This window comes from Pinus tabuliformis, chromosome 8, assembly GCF_031772625.1.
Source record: "Pinus tabuliformis cultivar Carrire ecotype Pingquan chromosome 8, CPIR1, whole genome shotgun sequence".
Classification (NCBI taxonomy): domain Eukaryota; kingdom Viridiplantae; phylum Streptophyta; class Pinopsida; order Pinales; family Pinaceae; genus Pinus; species Pinus tabuliformis.
In genome coordinates, this window is record NC_142294.1 from 1,261,265,455 (window position 1) to 1,261,285,069 (window position 19,615).

General features: G+C 41.0%; 1 protein-coding gene across 1 annotated transcript in view; it reads right to left on the reverse strand.

Annotated features, from left to right (window-relative positions):
* LOC149239972 (U11/U12 small nuclear ribonucleoprotein) overlaps positions 1-18,930 on the reverse strand; it is a 33,891-nt gene extending 14,961 nt beyond the window's left edge. Inside the window, 3 exon segments of the mRNA XM_089373594.1 lie at positions 16,042-16,156; positions 17,061-18,288; positions 18,291-18,930. Of these exon segments, the coding sequence (XP_089229720.1) occupies positions 16,042-16,156; positions 17,061-18,288; positions 18,291-18,762 (1,815 nt within the window). The 5' untranslated portion in view covers positions 18,763-18,930.
* Positions 18,931-19,615: the final 685 nt, after the last annotated feature.

The window sequence follows — 19,615 nt, forward strand, 5'->3', positions numbered from 1 at the left end:
TTTTCAGAATATAGTCATGGAAGAAGAGCAGTTTGAAGAAGAGGAGGATGAGGTCCATGGTATGGAAGATAAGGGCAGTGCCCCTTTCTTAACCAGAGTTGCCTATGAAAAGTCATTATCCAGAGGCACTGCTCGTGAGTTTGTTGTACCTGCAGAACAACAAGCTTATCAACAGAAGCAACCAGCAGCAGGTCCTACCATCCTCAAAGAATCTGAGCCTAAAGCCAGCCCATCTTCTAATGACTATGCAGATCTGCAAATTGACTGGCCTGCTTTTATCCCCAGTCCAGTGATCAAAAAGGGAGAAGAAAGCTCCCCATCATCTTATGTTTCTCTATCTGCTCAAGTGACAATCCCTCATAATTGCCCATTAGGCACTGAAGCAGGCCAGAATTCAATGCCCAAGGCTGATATGGATAATATCTGTCTTGATATTCCGAAGCCTGCCCAGGTGGCCTCCACACAGCTTGAAAGGGCAGTTTGCCAGATCACAGAGGAAGAGGATGCACAGTTTTGGGACACCTCCTTGGATGTGGACCGTTCTAAGAAAGATGCAGGAGCAGACGAAGTCTTTGTGTCCTCCACACAAGAATACATTAGTTCACCATTTATATTAATTGTGCAGGCCACAAACGACACAAACAAGTACACAGCAGCCATTGTTATTCAGCAGGCGTAGAAAGGCTTCCATGAAGAACATCCAAGGATGAGAGCATACAAAGAGGGGGTGAAATACAAACCTTCTCTACCTGATAAGGTCAAATGCCCTAAACTCTTTGAGGTAGAGGATCAAATCAACCCAATTTTGCAGATCTTTGATGAACCGGCTGATAGGCCGGCCAAGAGGAGGAGAAACAGTTTTGATGGTCCAGTAGATGGCCAGTTTTTGAAGATTTATGTTGTTTAAGGTTTTCGAGCCTTAATGATTGTAAGCATGTTCTTTTACAGGTTTTAGCATAGACTTAATTAGACTCCATGCCCAATGGAATACTAGGCAATGTTTTTAAGCTTGTTTTGTATGAAGGCATTGGTCTACAGTTCTTGAGACCTCACAGGGAGGATCTCATCCCCAGAAGGAGCCAGTGTTAGCTCTGCTATACAACGAGGATTTTCTATGGTCAGAGACAGGCCTGGTCTGCTTGGTTGTGCTCAAATAGGATGCCAGTGTTAGCCTTGTGGGAAAACGGCCCAAAAAATGGATTCAAAACACTCTTGAACTCTTCAAGAGTTGATTAAGATCTTCCCAAGGTCGAAACAATCATATGCCAAAAGCCCTCAGGAGAGCGTAAATACACTATTGGGAGGCAAAAACACTCCAAAACCATGAAAAAACCCACAAGCGCAGGCTTAAATAATGGTTGCACAGCAACCGTTCGATCTGGCCAATCAATGGTCCAGATCTAATCGGCGGATCGCATCGGCAGATCTGATTCTAATCGGCGGATCGCATCGGCAGATCTGATCGGCACAAGCAGGCAATTGCAATCAGCGGTATCGGCACGCACAGAAGGGGCATTGCGATTGCGATCAGCGATGCAATGTGGACCGTCAATCGCGCGTGCGGATCGACGGCCCACATCGCATCGCTATTTCGCTATCGGCAAAAACCAAAGGATGACTTACGAAGGGGCACAGGACACTACCGATCAGCGATCGCCGATGATCGGATCGGCGGGTCGCATTAACGGAGGCTATCGGCGCAAATAGTATGCAATGAGCGATCGCGATCGGCGATTCAACGGCCCACATCACATCGCTATTTCGCTATCGGCAAAAACCAAAGGATGACTTACGAAGGGGCACAGGACACTACCGATCAGCGATCGCCGATGATCGGATCGGCGGGTCGCATCAACGGAGGCTATCGGCGCAAATAGTATGCAATGAGCGATCGCGATCGGCGATTCAACGTGGACTGTCAATTGCACGCGCAGATCAACAGCCCAAATCGCATCGGCGGATCGCAATTGGGAAAACCAAGGGGCACAGCCTTTACATGTATATGTGCGCGATGCGATGAAACCCGGACCCGATGGGTTTCCGGAATGAAATTGTTTAAATATTTGAAGTCCAAAGGGAGGCCTTTCTTATGTATTTCCCGTGTTTTTCAAGTATTTCAAGGAACAAAGGGAACAAAGGGACCAGGCCGAGTGCGACATGCGACAGCGACCCAAGGGCGGACCCGATAGATAGTTAAACCATACTTGAGGACTTTTGAAGTCCGAAAGAAGCAGAATGGGCGGGATTTATCAGTATTACAGCATTTTCTGTATACAACAAAAAACAATCATTATTAAGCATTTTTCAAGAGATCACAAAGGCCTGAATAAGCATCCCATCACCTAAAAGAGGCCGAGAGACAGAGACAGAAGGTTGGAAGTGGAAAGGCGACAGCACAACACGATGCAACCCGCAACAAGAGTGATCAAGGAGCATAGACAGCGCAACATAGCCATCTCATATTCCCGAAAGGACGAAGGTGGCCAGTGTTCACCACTCTGCGTAGTTACTCTTCAACCACCGCATTCAACAAACGGAATGGCCGAGAAGGAAAGGACCAGCCTCAAGCAGATCACAGCGTTTACTAGTTATGGAACTTCTTCCATACTACACTCCACCTGCTCGAGAAGGACAGCAGAGCACCCGAGGAGATCAATTTTGTTCATTAAAGCAAGCAGATTGTAGCAGAGACGCCATCAAAGAGTTAAAGCGATTGGTGGTCAATTATGACCCCTCCACGCATAGCACAGCAGCATATCTTTGTAATCAAACTCTATATATACCCAGAAAACAGATGTAATCAGGGTTGATGGTTGTTGTTTTGATGTAAGGTTCAACTTCTGGAGACTGTAACTACTTTGATACTTGCAGCGTCTGGTCTTCATTTTCAGCTAATACAAGCTTCTTTTGCTGTTAATTGCTCACTTTCAATTTCTACTCTGTTCTAGGTTGTGCCTATTATGCATTTGTTCATGTGCTCTTGATATTTAGCATTAGAAGGGCTATCATCCCACCTCTGTGTTGAAGTCTAGTATGTATCATTGAATGTGTTATGCAGGTTTCTGTTTACTTAATGCCAGAGAGCTGTCATCCTGTCTGTGCTTTAGGAAATAGATTTGCAGACCTCTTTACTGGTTGCAGCCGGCCATCACATGGTCTTGTGCATCTGCTGGTGTGGTCAGTATTCTCCATGTTCACCTAATCCTCAAACTGTGTGTAATTGGTGGTCTGAAGCCTTGTAGTCCGGGGGTGTTCACCCATGTCTGGAGTTAAGCATACTAGAAGTGGTTATCTGGCTTGAATATGCATCACTCCTTCCATTCATCCATTTCCAACATTTTGTTGAGTTTGTAATGTTCCCGAGCATCTCCGAGATACAACCTAGGAGAGTTTCTTGGGGTGACAACAGTACCCTCAAATTTTAGGAAAATTTAAGGGGGACGTGCGTGAGTACCCTCAAATTTTAGGAAAATTTACGGGGGACAGGTGGGCGTCGGGGTATATAATTTTTTTTCCCTTTTAATATATATATATTTCAAATTCATATTCAATAATGAAAGCATAAATAGAATGATACATACATAATTGAATTAAATAATGAAATATATTGATCCATACTCATCATCCTTACTAACACATACATGATTCATCCATAAACCACAAGATTCAATAATGAAATACTCTGATCCATATTCATTATTCACCATTCTAGAATCTACATTGATTTAAAAATTAAATTCATCATTCATCATTCTAGATTCTAAATTGATTTAAAATTAAAATTCATCATTTATCATTCTAAAATCTAATTAGTACTAAGCAAAATAGACTATAATAGATACTGAAATGTAAAGACTGGAATAGTAAATTGATATAACTAAAACTCAAAAACAATGGAGTGATGAGTCTAAAATTCACTCTAAAGTACACATAGGGGTTGGTGCTCTTGATTAAATACTAATTCCATACCCTTGTACATGACAAAATGAAATGGAAACATTGCAATCCATCGAATCCTGAATTTCTGAAAAACTGTTAAGTCTGCTGGATTTTGAGTGACATCTAAAATTCTACTTTCTCTATATGAAATCCAATGAGGACAGAACCACTCTCAAACATCCTGAGTCATTTCATGGTAATGTTAAAAATTTAAGTAAAAGGATGAAAATTAAAAATAAAAGAGAATGTACTTTTAAGATGAAAATGAAAGAGTTTAACATTACCATGAATTGCATAGCATTAGTAGGGAAATATGGTCAAATACTAGGTTTTCCCTGTCATAAACCATTGTTCACAAGCAAATTTAAGGGGGGACGCATAGCCCATTTTGAGAGGGGACGTCGTCCCCTTTTGGGGAGTCGCACTACCCACACTGGGGAAACGTCCCCCCCTGCGTCTCCTCGCGTCTCCCCAAAAGGGGGACGTGGGGAAACATTTCCCCAGACATCCCATGTCCCGGGTGTGTGGGGTGCGAGGGGTACGTGCACCCGACCCTGGGGGATGCGTCCCTGTGGAACACTGGTTGTAAGTTGAAACTTGAAGGTCAATGTTATGGTTGATCATTTAGTGACAATGTTATAGTGTTAAAATTGGCAACTAGGGCCAAACTCCATGTGGGTCATCATATTTATGGCAGCTGATATTTTTCTTGAGAGGTGTAGGATTGATCTAAAGATCATCCGATTCCGACAAGTATTCATGGAGTTATGAATTTATTTGTGTTATAAGACAAATTGTCAAGTCGGCCAGCAACTTGTGTAGGCTCAGAAGCCCAATAGTCATGTCTATTCATCATCTACGTTTTAGTATAAATAAGAGAGGGCTTGAAGTCATTTGGGAGACACACTCTTCATGTGATCTCCTCCTCTCCACGTCTTTGGGTTTTTGGTGAAGGAGAGAGACACTAAGAGTACGCTGGGCTAAGTAGATGATGCCCTAGCCGCAGTAGTTGATGCCCTAGCCACAGATGATGCCCTAGCCGCAGAAAGTCGCGGGCTTATGAGGAGATCTACACAGAGAAAAGAGGAGACTTATGTACAACATAAATAAGCCCCTATACGCTATCTCAAGAGGCTCAATCTGCAGATGAAAGGAGGGCTAATATAGGCCCTAAATGAAGGCCTAAATCTACTGTCCATTGACCTTATACGCAGCAAGAAAAAGACTCGTCATCCACAGACAGAAAGAGGATCTATACACAGTCCTAGAGGAGCCCTGTTTACGCAGCAAGGAGATATATATGGCACATTCCATCCGCTGTATAAGGAAGCTCTAAAAGAGCCCTTGCCATAGGTCTGAAAGTCACCTAATCTATACGCTATCTGGTCACAATCCAAGAGGTTTGTATGCAGCAAGAAAAGGCACTCAACTTCAGCGAAGAAGGGAAGGACGTTAGGATCATTCTCATGGTTGTTTTGAAGTGCAAATGAACCAGCATTAAGGCCACATTACAGGAGTCTACTTCTAGGCTATTTGTAAGGGCATTTGTTGCAAGGTTTATCTCTGTCTTGGGCGGCGGATTGCACAGAAGACATTGCGGATGGACTAAGCCCTTTTAGTGGATTGTTGGGTGAGTATGGGGGTTGGTTCTAGCCTTATATTCTAGCGTTTGACAACAGCTAGGAACGGAGACAATACCGCAGTATATTATGCCTGATCAAGAGGCTGTGTTGAATCTGATGGGTGTGAATAGGGTGTTGTAGCAAGACGGAGTTTGTACCCCAACCAGTGTAGTGATGAGGCTGTTCATGAGGACAGTTTAAGGTGACCTATCTAATAAGCAGCGACAGCTAGAGCAGCAACATGATGATGATTAAGAGCAGCGAGTTGTGTATAGCGTACAACTCAGCAGTAAAGCAGCATGGTGCAGCTCAGGAACATGGTATGATGTTGCAATATGATGAGGTGCAGCATATGGACGAGATGCAACACAATGACAGGTGAAGGAGTCACCTTGGAGAATCAGTTGAAGCAGCATGTCTTCAACTGATCTCATGTAGAGATGATCTATTCTCTTATCTAGAAAGTCAAAGTGTTGACTTCTGTTGTAAATGTACTATCTCTCTCTCTTTCTCTGCTGAACTATTGAAGAACATAAAAGAAGAATTGATCAAGGGTTTCCCCACATTGGGGTTTGTCCCTGGCTGGCGCCACATCTTGTGTCCTCTTGTCTTGACTTGTCTTCTGCGATTTATGTTTATGTTCTATCTGTAGTTTACTTTAATGCTGATGTGATTGCTAATCTGGAAAAGATATGGAGCTAACTGTGAAAATTGAAATAAATTGCTCTTAGCATAGAACATACCTAAAATTAACATGGTATCAGAGCTGAGGTGAAGACAATGCCCAAGCAAGAGTAAAAGAGCAATCACCGAAGACAGTTGGGAAAGGACAAAAGGATCAATGGAATCCTCATCCCTCTTCAAATTCACCGAGGTGAAGTCGAAGCAGAGAACATTATCAGAATGGCGCAACGGAAGTTTCTGATGGCCTACCTAAAGATCACTTCATTGGGAAGTGTGGATCTAAGGGTGGAAGGAAAGGCGGATGCCTTGGTTACAATAAGTTCGGCTATTATGCGAAGGAGTGTCTGAATGGCAAAGACACATCTCTTGATGAAGATAACAATCATTCTAGGGACATCTTCAATGGTCAAAGGGATGACAGGTAATGCAGGTCATCAAGGAAATGGTCGACTCTTCAAAGAAAGCAAGGAACCCCAGGTATGAAGAATCAAATGTTGTTTATGATAAGATAAAGAAGTGTTATCTTGTATTGGCCCTCTCCTTCAGATTCTTTGGGAATCTGGCTTATTGATTGTAGTGCTTCAAGGCACTTCATCGGATAGATGGGTGCACTCTCTAATTTGGTAGAGATGGAAACAATCGTGGGATTATACTTGGAGCCGATGCCACCTATCCCGGAAGGGGTGTAGGGAATGTTATCCCTCAATTGAATGAGGGTAACTCAATTCATTTACAAAATCTCTTTTATGTACCTGATCGCAAGAAGAACCTGGTGTCCATTTCAGCAATGGAAGTCAAAGGTTTTAGGGTGGCACTCATTTATGGGAAGGTACATGTTTGAAAATAGAATTTTCAAAGATGTTTTTGAGTTCAAGGTTGTATCAAGTTGCAGTAAGTCCACTGGGACCATGCCCATTGACACATATCACCGAAGGTCTGTAAGTCAGATGGTCACAGGGATGCCTGAATTCAAAAAGAGCATGAAGGTACATGTCTGAGATGTACCAAAGGAAAATCTTATAAGAGGACCATTCCCCTCATACAGCCGGTCCACAGGTTTGGAACAACCCGAGGAGTTTGAGATTCATAATCAGGAATCTCATGTATACAGGTGGAAGAAAGCCCTCTATGGCTTGAAGAAAAACACCCCGAGCGTAGTATGAGAGGATTGATAGCTGTCTAATGAAGCTGAGATTCACTAGGAAACCGATCCAAACCATTACCCGAAGGTTGTGGATGATTGACCTCTCATACCGGCACCTTATGAGGACGACCTATTTCTGACAGGTGCAAACCCTCTCATTTGCAGAAGTAAGAGGGAGTTGGATTCTAGATGTGGAATGATAAACTGCAAGCCTGTGACTACCTCGAGGATCTTAACTTTCAGAAGTTATATGGTAGTGATGTCGGACCAGATTTCAGAAATGCCTTTGAGTTTCATAAACTCATTCGCGTTGATGTTCTTGGTGAACTTCCGTCCGAACATATGTTTTGCAGTTAGCATGGCAAGCTCATATTTGGTTGAACCTCACTAAATTGGTACCAAGAATCTTCTGAAATATCTTCGGGGCACAATCTCTCATGGATTGAGATACACTGTCGAAAATATGAAACTGCATGATTATTCGAACGCTGACTGGGCAAGCAGTGTGGAGGATCACTACAACACTTCTCAGTGCTGGTTCTCTTTGGATTCTGCTTCAATATCATGGATGTGCAGGAAGCAGAAATCGGTTGCTATAAGCACCACCGAGACCGAATACACAGCTACGAGTATGATCTCGTGTGAAGCTGCATGGTTGCAGAAGCTCTTAAGTACACATGATGAATACCACTGTGATTCTCTGTGACAACCAGAGGTGGGATTCGATTATTGAGGAATCCCGTATTCAATGATTGCTCCAGCAGACAGACATCAGATACTACCTTACCTGGGATATGGTAAGTCAATGAGCGAGGAAGCTCCATCGCAACGAGATGATGTACAGGTCGCTACACTTTGTCAAAGCCCCGGGGAAAGATCAAATCTGTGATTTTCCCAATGAGCGAGGAAGTTCCATCGCAACGAGATGATGTACAGGTCGCTACACTTTGTCAAAGCCCCGGGGAAAGATCAAATCTGTGATTTTCCCGAACGACTTGGAGTCGTCGAGAGACCCTTGTAAAAAGGTCCTGCAAGTTTCATACATTGAGCTCTAGGAGCTCTAGGGGCTTGGGGTTCTTACTGGAGCAACGTACGACCACAGGGTGACTCACCCTCCCCTGGTGGTGCGCACTCAACAAGATGATTAGTTCTCTTGTGGGCCAGGATGATTCGTTCTCCGTGGCAACTGTGGAACATGATGATTAGTTCCCCTATGGGCTAGGATGATTCGTTCTCTGTGGCAACTGTGGAACAGGATGATTAGTTCTCCTGTGGGCCAAGATGATTCGTTCTCCGTGGCGATTGTGGAACAGGATAATTCGTTCTCCTGTAGACCAAGATGATTAGTTCTCTGTGGCATCCACTGGATAGGATGATTCATTCTCCTGTGGACAGGATGATTAGTTCTCCTATTGAGGCATCCTAGCCATGCAGTCTGGGACTCATGGGAAGTACCTCTCATCTGATCAATGAGCAGGGAAATGAGGATAGGAACCATAGTAGTACCGATGGACGCATCGTTGTATCTATCGTACTCCCTATGCTAGGATGACCTTCATTGATCTGGGATCAATGATACTGGTCTGGGACCAATGAGAGTGGTACACCCTCTGAAGCTGACTTCGGGTCAATAGAGGACTGGTCTGGGACCAGTGAAAGTGGTACACACTCCAGACTGACTTCGGGTCAGTGGAGGATGGTATGAGACATTCTCGATTTATTCTTCTTCTTCATGGTTCAGCAGAGCAGAGCTGAGCAGAACTAATCAGAGCAGAGCAGAGCAGTGCAGGGCACTGATGGCAGAGATAGTACAGTTGGACATATGGATCAGCAGATGGAGTTCTCCCTAGTTGAGAGGGAGTGTTAAAATTGGCAACTAAGGCCAAACTCCATGTGGGTCATCATATTTATGGAAGCTGATATTTTTCTTGGATCCCTCTCATCGAGAGGTGTAGGATTGATCTAAAGATCATCCGATTCCGACAAGTATTCATGAAGTTATGAATTTATTTGTGTTATAAGACAAATTGTCAAGTCGGCCAGCAACTTGTGTAGGCTCAAAAGCCCAATAGTCATGTCTATTCATCATCTATGTTTTAGTATAAATAGGAGAGGACTTGAAGTCATTTGGGAGACACACTCTTCATGTGATCTCCTCCTCTCCACGTCTTTGGGTTTTTGGTGAAGGAGAGAGACACTAAGAGTACGCTGAGCTAAGTAGATGATGCCCTAGCCGCAGTAAGCCGCAGGCTTATGAGGAGATCTACACGCAGAAAAGAGTAGACTTATGTACAGCATAAATAAGCCCCTATACGCTATCTCAAGAGGTTCAATCCGCAGATGAAAGGAGGGCTAATATAGGCCCTAAATCATAGTTTTAAAACTCCGACTTTGACTCCAAAACGGTAATGACTAGGCCGGCTCGATTTCAGTGACTCGGTCATTGTAAAAAAATACATTAAATATTTATTTATTTTATAAAAAAACATAATTTTAAAGATTTTAAACATAATTTTAAAGATTTTCATTCATGTTTCCAAACACACAGCATTATAATATAGATGGAAGACAACATATGATCAAAGTAGGCTCATGAACAAATCCATTATATCAAAATGGTACCCAATGGCAATACACAGTCAACTGTCATACATGATCAAAGACTCAAAACAAAAAACACATAACCAAGGAGGCTAGAAATGGCCTCTACAACAAAAGTAAACTCTGACCAAACTCCAGTACTAGTACTACAGCTACTGGCTAGTAGCTACTGCAAGAGGAGCCAAGATCATGTCGATCAATCTCTGGATCATCATCAGAGTCAGATAGGGGTCCCCATGGCTCCTCCTCATCATCATCATCTCCAACTGCAGCTGTAGAAGTGGTACCACTAGTAGGCTATGCAATTGCAGCAGATGCAAGCTGAGATAGAGTAGATATGCGGCTGCGCTTCTGTCGTGGCTGAGCAGAGGAAGCACCTACAACTGGAGTCCCTACAACTGGAGTCCTTGCTGGCTGTGAGACTGAGGCTGGTGGATTGGGATCTACATTCCACTGAACAACATGTTCAAGTTCAACTGATGTCTCAATATCTAAATCTAAATCAAGATCCTCATCAGGATCAAACTCTGCTGGACGACTCTCCACTACCCAATCTGATGTTGGATCAATGTCTTCCAACACAATGGGATCTGAATCAGGTCTTTTGTTCAGCAAATGGTTTCGTCTGAGCCGGAAGTTGTATTGGACATAAACTAGATCATTTAACCGTTTTTTATCCAAACGGTTTCTCTACTTTGTGTTACTTGGGAGCAGGAGCGAAAACGGGAGCGGGAGCGACATTTTAAGAAGCTCCTGGTTTGGGAGCGAATCCCAGAGGAGTTCGACAACCAATGTCACTAACATCAAGGTACATAAGGGATTGGTGCTCTTGATTAAATACGAGTTCCATACCCTAAGACATGACAAAATTCAATGGAAACATTGCAATCCTCCAATCCTGAAAAACTGATAAGTCTGCTGGATTTTGAATGAAATCTAAAATGCTACTTTCTCCATATGAAATTCAATGAGGCCGAAACCACTCTCAAACATCCTGAGTCATTTCATGGTAATGTTAAAAATTTAAGAATTTAACATTACCATGAAATTTGAATAGCATATCAATAGTAGAGAGCATTTGAGTGTGTTAAATAGGGTTTGGAAGGGGGAAATGGACCCCAAATAACATTTAACTAATTCATAAAACACATTGGAGTTCAAACCAATCAGAAAACACTTCAAAATGTCATTAAAAAATGTCAAATCGCTGTTTTGATGGGGTTACAGGCCATTGGTTATGACTCGGCCGAGTCAATACAGAAACAGCCGAATTGGCCGAGTCATGGCTGACTCGGCCTACTGAACCGTTTCCTCCACCGAGTCACATTTTTGGGCAATGAAACGGATCAACTCGGCCGTTTCCGTTTCGAATCGGCTGAATTTTAAAACTATGCCCTAAATGAAGGCCTGAATCTGCTGTCCATTGACCCTATACGTAGCAAGAAAGAGACTCGTCATCCACAGTCAGAAAGAGGATCTATACACAGTCCTAGAGGAGACCTGTTTACGCAGCAAGGAGATATATATGGAACCTTCCATCCGCTGTCTAAGGAAGCTCTAAAAGAGCCCTTGCCACAGGTCTGAAAGTCACCTAATCTATACGCTGTCTGGTCACAATCCAAGAGGTTTGTATGCAGCAAGAAAAGGCACTCAACTTCAGCGAAGAAGGGAAGGACGTTAGGGTCATTCTCATGACTGTTTTGAAGTGCAAATGAACCAGCATTAAGGCCACATTACAGGAGTCTACTTCTGGGCTGTTTGTAAGGGCATTTGTTGCAAGGTTTATCTCTGTCTTGGGCAGCGGATTGCACAGAAGACATTGCGGATGGACTGAGCCCTTTTAGTGGACTGTTGGGTGAGTATGGGGGCTGGTTCTAGCCTTATATTCCAGCGTTTGACAACAGCTAGGAAGGGAGACAATACCGCAGTCTATTATGCCTGATCAAGAGGCTGTGTTGAATCTGATGGGTGTGAATAGGGTGCTGTAGCAAGACGGAGTTTGTACCCCAACCAGTGTAGTGATGAGGCTGTTCATGAGGACAGTTTAAGGTGACCTATCTAATAAGCAGTGACAGCTAGAGCAGCAGCATGATGATGATTAAGAGCAGCAAGTTGTGTACAGCGTACAACTCAGCAGTAAAGCAGCATGGTGCAGCTCAGGAACATGGTATGATGTTGCAATATGATGAGGTGCAGCATATGGACGAGATGCAGCACAATGACAGGTGAAGGAGTCACCTTGGAGAATCAGTTGAAGCAGCATGTCTTCAACTGATCTCATGTAGAGATGATCTATTCTCTTATCTAGAAAGTCAAAGTGTTGACTTCTGTTGTAAATGTACTATCTCGCTCTCTTTCTCTGCTGAACTATTGAAGAACATAAAAGAAGAATTGATCAAGGGTTTCCCCACATTGGGGTTTGTCCCTGGCTGGTGCCACATCTTGTGTCCTCTTGTCTTGACTTGTCTTCTGCAATTTATGTCTATGTTCTATCTGCAGTTTACTTTAATGCTGATGTGATTGCTAATCCGGAAAAGATATGGAGCTAACTGTGAAAATTGAAATAAATTGCTCTTAGCATAGAACATACCTAAAATTAACATATAGCTACTATAAGATCAATGTTATGTGCATTAAATGGTCGATGCTTTAATGGTCATCAATAATCTAGTAGTTAAATCTGTGTTTTCATATTTTAGGCAACTAATTAGACATTCTGTATGTTTTTCCTGAACATATATTCATCAAAATATTATTAAAATATATTATAAAAAAAAACGCTACCCGTAGGCTCCACTCCTAGAGGCTTTTGAAAATTCCCACTTTGAACTCCCACTCTTAACAGCCTTTCAGGAAATAGCCAGTTCCAGTAGGACAGCATAAACAGTTGACTGGGAAAAGTAATAACATAGTGTACATGCAACTTCGAGAAACAACTAACAACAGTGAACTAGGAAACCTTCAGCGGTAATCAATGTAATGAGCCATGCCTCTCAACCCACTGGAAGAAAATATGCCAGCCACCTTGCAAACTCCTAATTAGACGAACTATCAACCAAAATATAATAATATAGGAGCATTTTTACACTCATTCTCTGGGCCTGTGCATCAAAGTAGATGACATGATTGGTCACTCTTTGACCTTTCGAGTTTCGACCACCACTCCCTCCACCAATTGGCCACCAACTTGTACTTGGGCTGTATTGGTTGCATTGAGTGACAGTTCAATCACCAATTGTTAACGCATTAAAGGGAAATCTGATTGTAGTACCAATAGTCTACAACCTATAAGCTGTGCCAAATGTTGCCCACAATAAGCACTTTTTATTTGGCTGACGTATCACAGCTTTTATTATTAATAAAATCAGATTGGAACAAATATAGATATATCTGAAATTTCTAATAGCTATACAGTATCGAGATATATCAATAATTGACTTCTTCGTGGTATGGTGACATCTTGCTTCAGCGTTATAGCAGTGATCCATATCTTTGTAGTGTGAAGGTAATCTTCATTCACCTTTAAAAGAGAAGCACACATTTTGAAGGTGACATGAGAATTAGAGCTAATGCACCTAGAGAGATTGTGTTAAATGGTCTCATGACCCATGCACACATGAGTGGATGAAAGCCCACCCTCATGTCCCCAAACCATGAAGTCACCATGAGGTAGTGGTTGCATATGCAGTTAAAACCAGAGAGATTATATTAAATGATCCCATGACCCATGGACACATAAGTAGAACAAAACCCACCCCTGTATCTTTCAAATTTAAATCCCAAGGAGGTTGGATCCATTGGTGAAGAGCAAGGAGTTTTTCACCAACGGGAAAGCTTCAATTCTCTTTTGAGTTGGTCTTGAAAAAATGGGGTCACCTTGAGGTAATGGTCAGATATGTGATTGCACCAAGAGAGATTATCTTAAATGATCTCATGATGCATACACACGTAAGTGATCAAGTGAGTCTATCTAAAGTGCTAGAGAGGAAAAATTGTTATCCTCCCCACTGAGGTTCAAATACCCACTTGTGACATGTTCACTCTTCATAAGCCAATTGCTGATTTGGGCTCTTTGTGAGATAATTGTTGATTGGGGCTGGCAAGGGTACCAGCAATCCTATTCTCAGCTACAGGCTGGAGGGTAGACGCGTGGCAACTGGCAACAGGGAAAAATTAATTAGAGCTACTGGCACAAATTTATTCAAATATGCTTCATCAATGTGAGTTATCACGCTTAACAGTACTGATGCCTGAGCTTTCCTGTCAACCACAGTTTAAAATAGCTCCACTACTTTGAAAGCTTTCTGAATGAGTAAACTAACTCTACTAAATTACAAGCTTATTGTGTTGCCTGTCTTATTCCTTGGGCAAAAACTTTTACATTCCCTTTCAATCTGATTACTATCTAGTTAGTCACATTAGAGCAGTGTTGTGAAAATCGTTATCAGGAGTAAATCGGCAAGGGGAAAATATCGAGAAAAAATTGGTAAATCGGCCAAAAAAAAATCAAAAGATTTTTTTCCCAAAAATCGCGATTTTTTCAAAATGAAAAAATCACTGAATTAATTGCACGATATTATCGAGAAAATGAAAAAATCGCAATTTTTTTATGTTATCGTGATTTTCGCAACACTGCATTAGAGTTTGTTATTACACTGGCCAGAAAAATTACAGGCCTGTACCATCATATCATGTGAAGTTTTCATTTGTGTCAATACTAAAAGTCTAGTCCGCAGCCCACTTTTTACTTTTCTAAGCATTTTCCAAGCCAAATCCGAAACTTCACAGAATTTGCAAGTAATCTACAAGATCTATTGTTGTTTTCCTTTAAAATTTAATGAATGGCATAGACAAGAAGCAGCATAAGAGCTTGATTTAGATTGCACCAAAAGCAAAATCAGATTTGTTCAATGCTGCATATTCAGTTCTTATTTACTAACTGATCAGAGCAAAATTGTTATGGTATTTTTAAGAATATTAGCTTCATTCCAGCTCCTACTCAAATACAATAGATACTAGCATAATTCTGGCTTCTATTCAAATTGAAAACATAGAAACCAGTTTAGAGCCATATTTAGTAAGTTTAACTGAAATCAGTAATTTGAAATCATTCCTACCATTTAGTTGACGGTGATTCAAATTGTTGGAAATTCATGAGCACGTTGTGATGAATTTATAAACATAGATTATCAGTTCATTGGACATCCTGAGATACATATGGTAATTGAAAGTCATTTCTAATGAAAATAGACAATACCTCTTGCAAAGAGACTAGATAGCGAATATGAATGTTGTCCGGTCTAACAAAGTTGAAAACTTAATTCTGTAAGACTTGGCATTTCAGAAAAAATCATCTTGTTGACGAAACAAAAATCAAATCGCCTGGAGCATGGATGGACACACAAGAAGAGTGAAATGAAAAACAATAGAAAGAAAGACCAAATGTACCTTATTAAAGGTTGGCATTATCAGAAATATTTCGCAAAGACTTGAATAGAAAAGTCTAAAGACTAGCAGCCTGTTGAGAGTGCTGCAATGCAAGCATCCATATTTTATAAAAAGGAAAAACTGATCCCCTTTTACAATGTGACAAATCACCAAACAATAAAATTACGTAGTTAAGATAATCTTGTGCAACAGAATCAGAGGGCAGTTAAACAGTGTAATATGCACAAGTCAACTGGGGAGAAGTTGGTCATATTGATGGTGCACATTTCGCGAGGCATCCTCCATGATCCTTTTTCTTGTTCAATCACTTAAGTTCAACAAAGAGAAAATTGAACAATACATATTGTACGCAAAGAAGTTGCATTGATGTATCCAAATCATTCATGCCCATAAAATATCTTAGAAATAATGAGAGGTCCTACATAAGTGCTCGTAAAAAGGTTTATTATGATATACACAATAAACTTATAAAGTGCAGCCAACATAAATAAGTACAATCAAGAAAAGCAATCAATCTACTGCTTTACCCTATTTCAATGCATGATACATCCAATGTTCTCGGTGACCTCATTCAGCCATACAAATATACCCACCAAGACCTACCTGATACGAAGAACGCTGCCATATAAGGCCATCCTGCTCAAGTATGGGTTTATAATCGGGACGCCTTTTCCTCTCCTCTGTAGCCTTCCTCACGGCATTTTCATGCTCAGCTAATCTGTCAAATTCATCATAACCTTTTAAAGAAAAAGGAATCATAAAAACGCAGCATAAACAATTGCATTTATAACCATATAGTCATAATGTCATATCACAAAGGTAACGGTGCCACAGCAAATCGTGGAAAATAAAACTCAACATTGAATTAATAGGATATTTCAAAAGATAAAATCTCTTGTGCTAGTTCCTAAAATAAACGATAAGACATCTTCACAAGGCACACTAACCAATGCTTATATGGAGAAAAAAGCAATTCTGAACATCAATAGGGGTAAACAATATGCACCCTGTAGCAGTGCATTAAATGCGGTATAGGTTGGGATATACACTGACATTGTTTAATTATTAGAAGTTTTGGAGTTTTTGGCTGGAATCCGGAAAAAAAAAACAAACAAACAAACAAAAATTGGCCAAATTTTGATTTGTGTTGTTTAAACTGATTTTTTGACTGCATATATGGATTTAGCACCCTGAAACCCCCTTGGGAACTTGGATTGTGGAGAGTTCACACCTCAAACTTGTAATTTCAACAAATCTCTGCCAGATTCTACGCAAATTAGACTAGAAAATAGGCCAAAAATATCTCCAAAATGTCTAATTGGATTTAAATGGTGTATATCCAAACTTATATAGCACTGAATGCACCGCTGTTCAGTACATATTGTTTGCCCCATCAACAGATGCCATTCACTAAAATGAACATGATTATTGGTAGGAAATCACGTCAACAACCTGTGGCTTGTGATGTACATCGGGGCATGTTTCACATAAGTGCAATGAGAATTACTTTTTCAGTAGCTGGTCACTCGCTAAGGACTATAACAAACAATAAAAATGCCTAACGCATGTGGAAGTATATGTATGCAAAAATATGCATGACTAACGAGGGGAAAAATGCATACAGCTGATATTTTGAAAGCCTTCTGAAGTTTCTCAGTCCGTTTATTCTTTCCTCCAGCTGGAATCGTTCATGTAAGGCAGCAACTGCTGCTGCAACCTGTGACACAAACACCCTGCTCTCCAAAATGTGCACATCCGCAAGCTCAAATTTGTCTCCATCCCCAATATTTGAAGTCACATTGCAACTGAATTCAGAGGAATTTCTTTTCATATTTGCATTAGTTATTCTCTCTTTCTTCGTGTTCTTAGAAAACTCTACAGCCTCTTCAACGGCATTTTCATTTACATTTACTTCCTGATGAGAAGCATCGCCGTCATCCGCAATCGAAAACTTGCTCGAATCCCGTTGATTTTTGGCAATTTCAGGCTCTTCATCTACAAAGCCATATGACAGTGCGGAACCAGCACGAACAAAACAATGTCTGAGCATGCCAATAACAAAACCTTTGCCATATGCCTGACCGTATAAAATAGAAAACTGAAAAGCTAGCCATCCTGCACTTTCAAGCAGAACTGGGCAATCGAAATAAGCTGTTCTCGGGTCTGGAGATTTGTTCATGGTTTCAACAGACGGAAGCGTGTCAGTCCTATTTTTTTCTGTATTCTGAGAGATGTCTTTCTTCTCCTTCTCCCTTAAATACAATCCAAAAGCTTCTCGTGAAATAGCTTTCAGACAAAGTTTCAAAAGGACAAAGATATGACGAGTCATTGGCATATCAATTATGACCCCGTAAGCAGGAGAATTCCGAATAATCCATTTGAGAATCTCAGACCCCTTAAGCTTCACTAAACCTAATGAAGTTTCAAGTGCTACAAGTGAATACTTTGAAGGGATGTCATTCCATCCCGCCACTTCTGTCTGTAGAGCCCAGAATTCAGAAGGGAGGAGGGTTATATCATGTTTTCCTGGTGACACAACTTCTTCACTTCCAGAGTTGGAGTTTACACATTCCATAGATAAAATACTAGGTAAGATAAAAGTTCTATCGATCCCATGCTGTTGAGCCGCATTAACAACGCCGGGGGCATCCTTGTAGAATAAGTTGCCGTCGAGTAATCCTTCCTCTTCTATAGAAATGCAAATATCCGATTGAGGGCCCTCGAGGGGTTTAAACAACTGGGTTTCTGTATTTAAATCTTTGTCAGATTTTAAAGAATAAGGGTACCTGAGTGAAGACAAGATGTCCAAGTCCACCATTGCAGGCGATGAAGGACATCTCAGATAATGGCGAACATAACTTGTGGTGGCATTCGATGTTGTGGATTGAATGGGCACGATGATAGTTCTAAGTTGCTACTTGATGAACCAGAATTCAGTAAATCTGGATCGCTGCTACATAAACCTAATTTCAGTAAATCTGAGATGTCTTTAACCCTTGCTTCTGCGTGCAATACTAATTGTCTGAAAAGGGTTATGGAGTCGTTTAAGTTTATTTGGTTGTTTTGTTTGGTATACTGAGATGAATCCCTGTTACCACTGAGAGAAGGGGGAGCTTTTACAGTGTTTGTGGGCAGGGAGGAGTATAGGGGAAAGGCGTTATTGCTGTTATTATTCAAGCTGGCATTGGGTACAGCAAAACTGAAATGAGGAATAGGAGGGGGGTTTGAGGGGTACTGAACAAGGTAGGGTAATGGCGGATTCAAAGATTGTGGTGGTTGCTCGCAAGAGTTGAGATTTGGATACATGTTGGCGTTATGATTCATGACTTACCACCTTGCCCTCTGCTTGAAATTCGTTGTAGGTCTTCCCCTGTACTCTCCACTTTGCTGCTGCGACTTCTGAAATCATATGTAGCTTTGGAGTGTGTGAGAACGCAAAATGAAAGCAGAGGAAGTGAATAATAACAAGGCGGTAACAAGGGATTACTCGATTCAAACCTGGCGCGTGTGGGGCATTGCCAGGCATATAGCATTGAACGTGTTCAAAGTCCTCGAATTGTTTTTTAATCAGCCTCGCCTAATGAATCCTAAAGATCGCTCTATATTTGTACAACTTACTTATCAATAAAAATAAAACTTACAATTTTGAAAATGCGCCCAGAAAAATGTTGAATGTGGTGGATTTTTTTTAAGAGGATTTAAACCCTTAAGATGAATGGTAAAATGTTGATCAAATCTTCCTTGAGATGAATCGGTAAATGTTGATCAAATCTTCATGTTAATATTATAACATCAAGACATTCTAATAACTTATAACTTAATCGGTAAATGTTGATCAAATCTTCATGTTAATATTATAACATCAAGACATCCTAATAACTTATAACTTAGTAATACATGCGTAGGGGTGCTTTATTAAAATGGGTCACACATGTTTTTTACAATTGAACCCAAATAAATGAAAAAACAATTTTTAACCACTCAAGCTATGAGTGTAAAATTAAAATGCAAAAAAATACATATGATATTACTAATTTTTAATGTTTATTCCAAACATTTTAGCCTTATTTGTGTTTAGTCATCCAAACAAAATTTACAAACATACTTGTATTCTTCATCTCATTTATGAAAAATAGATTTAGTTACATTAAAGTCACTTCAAAAGTTAAGTATCTAT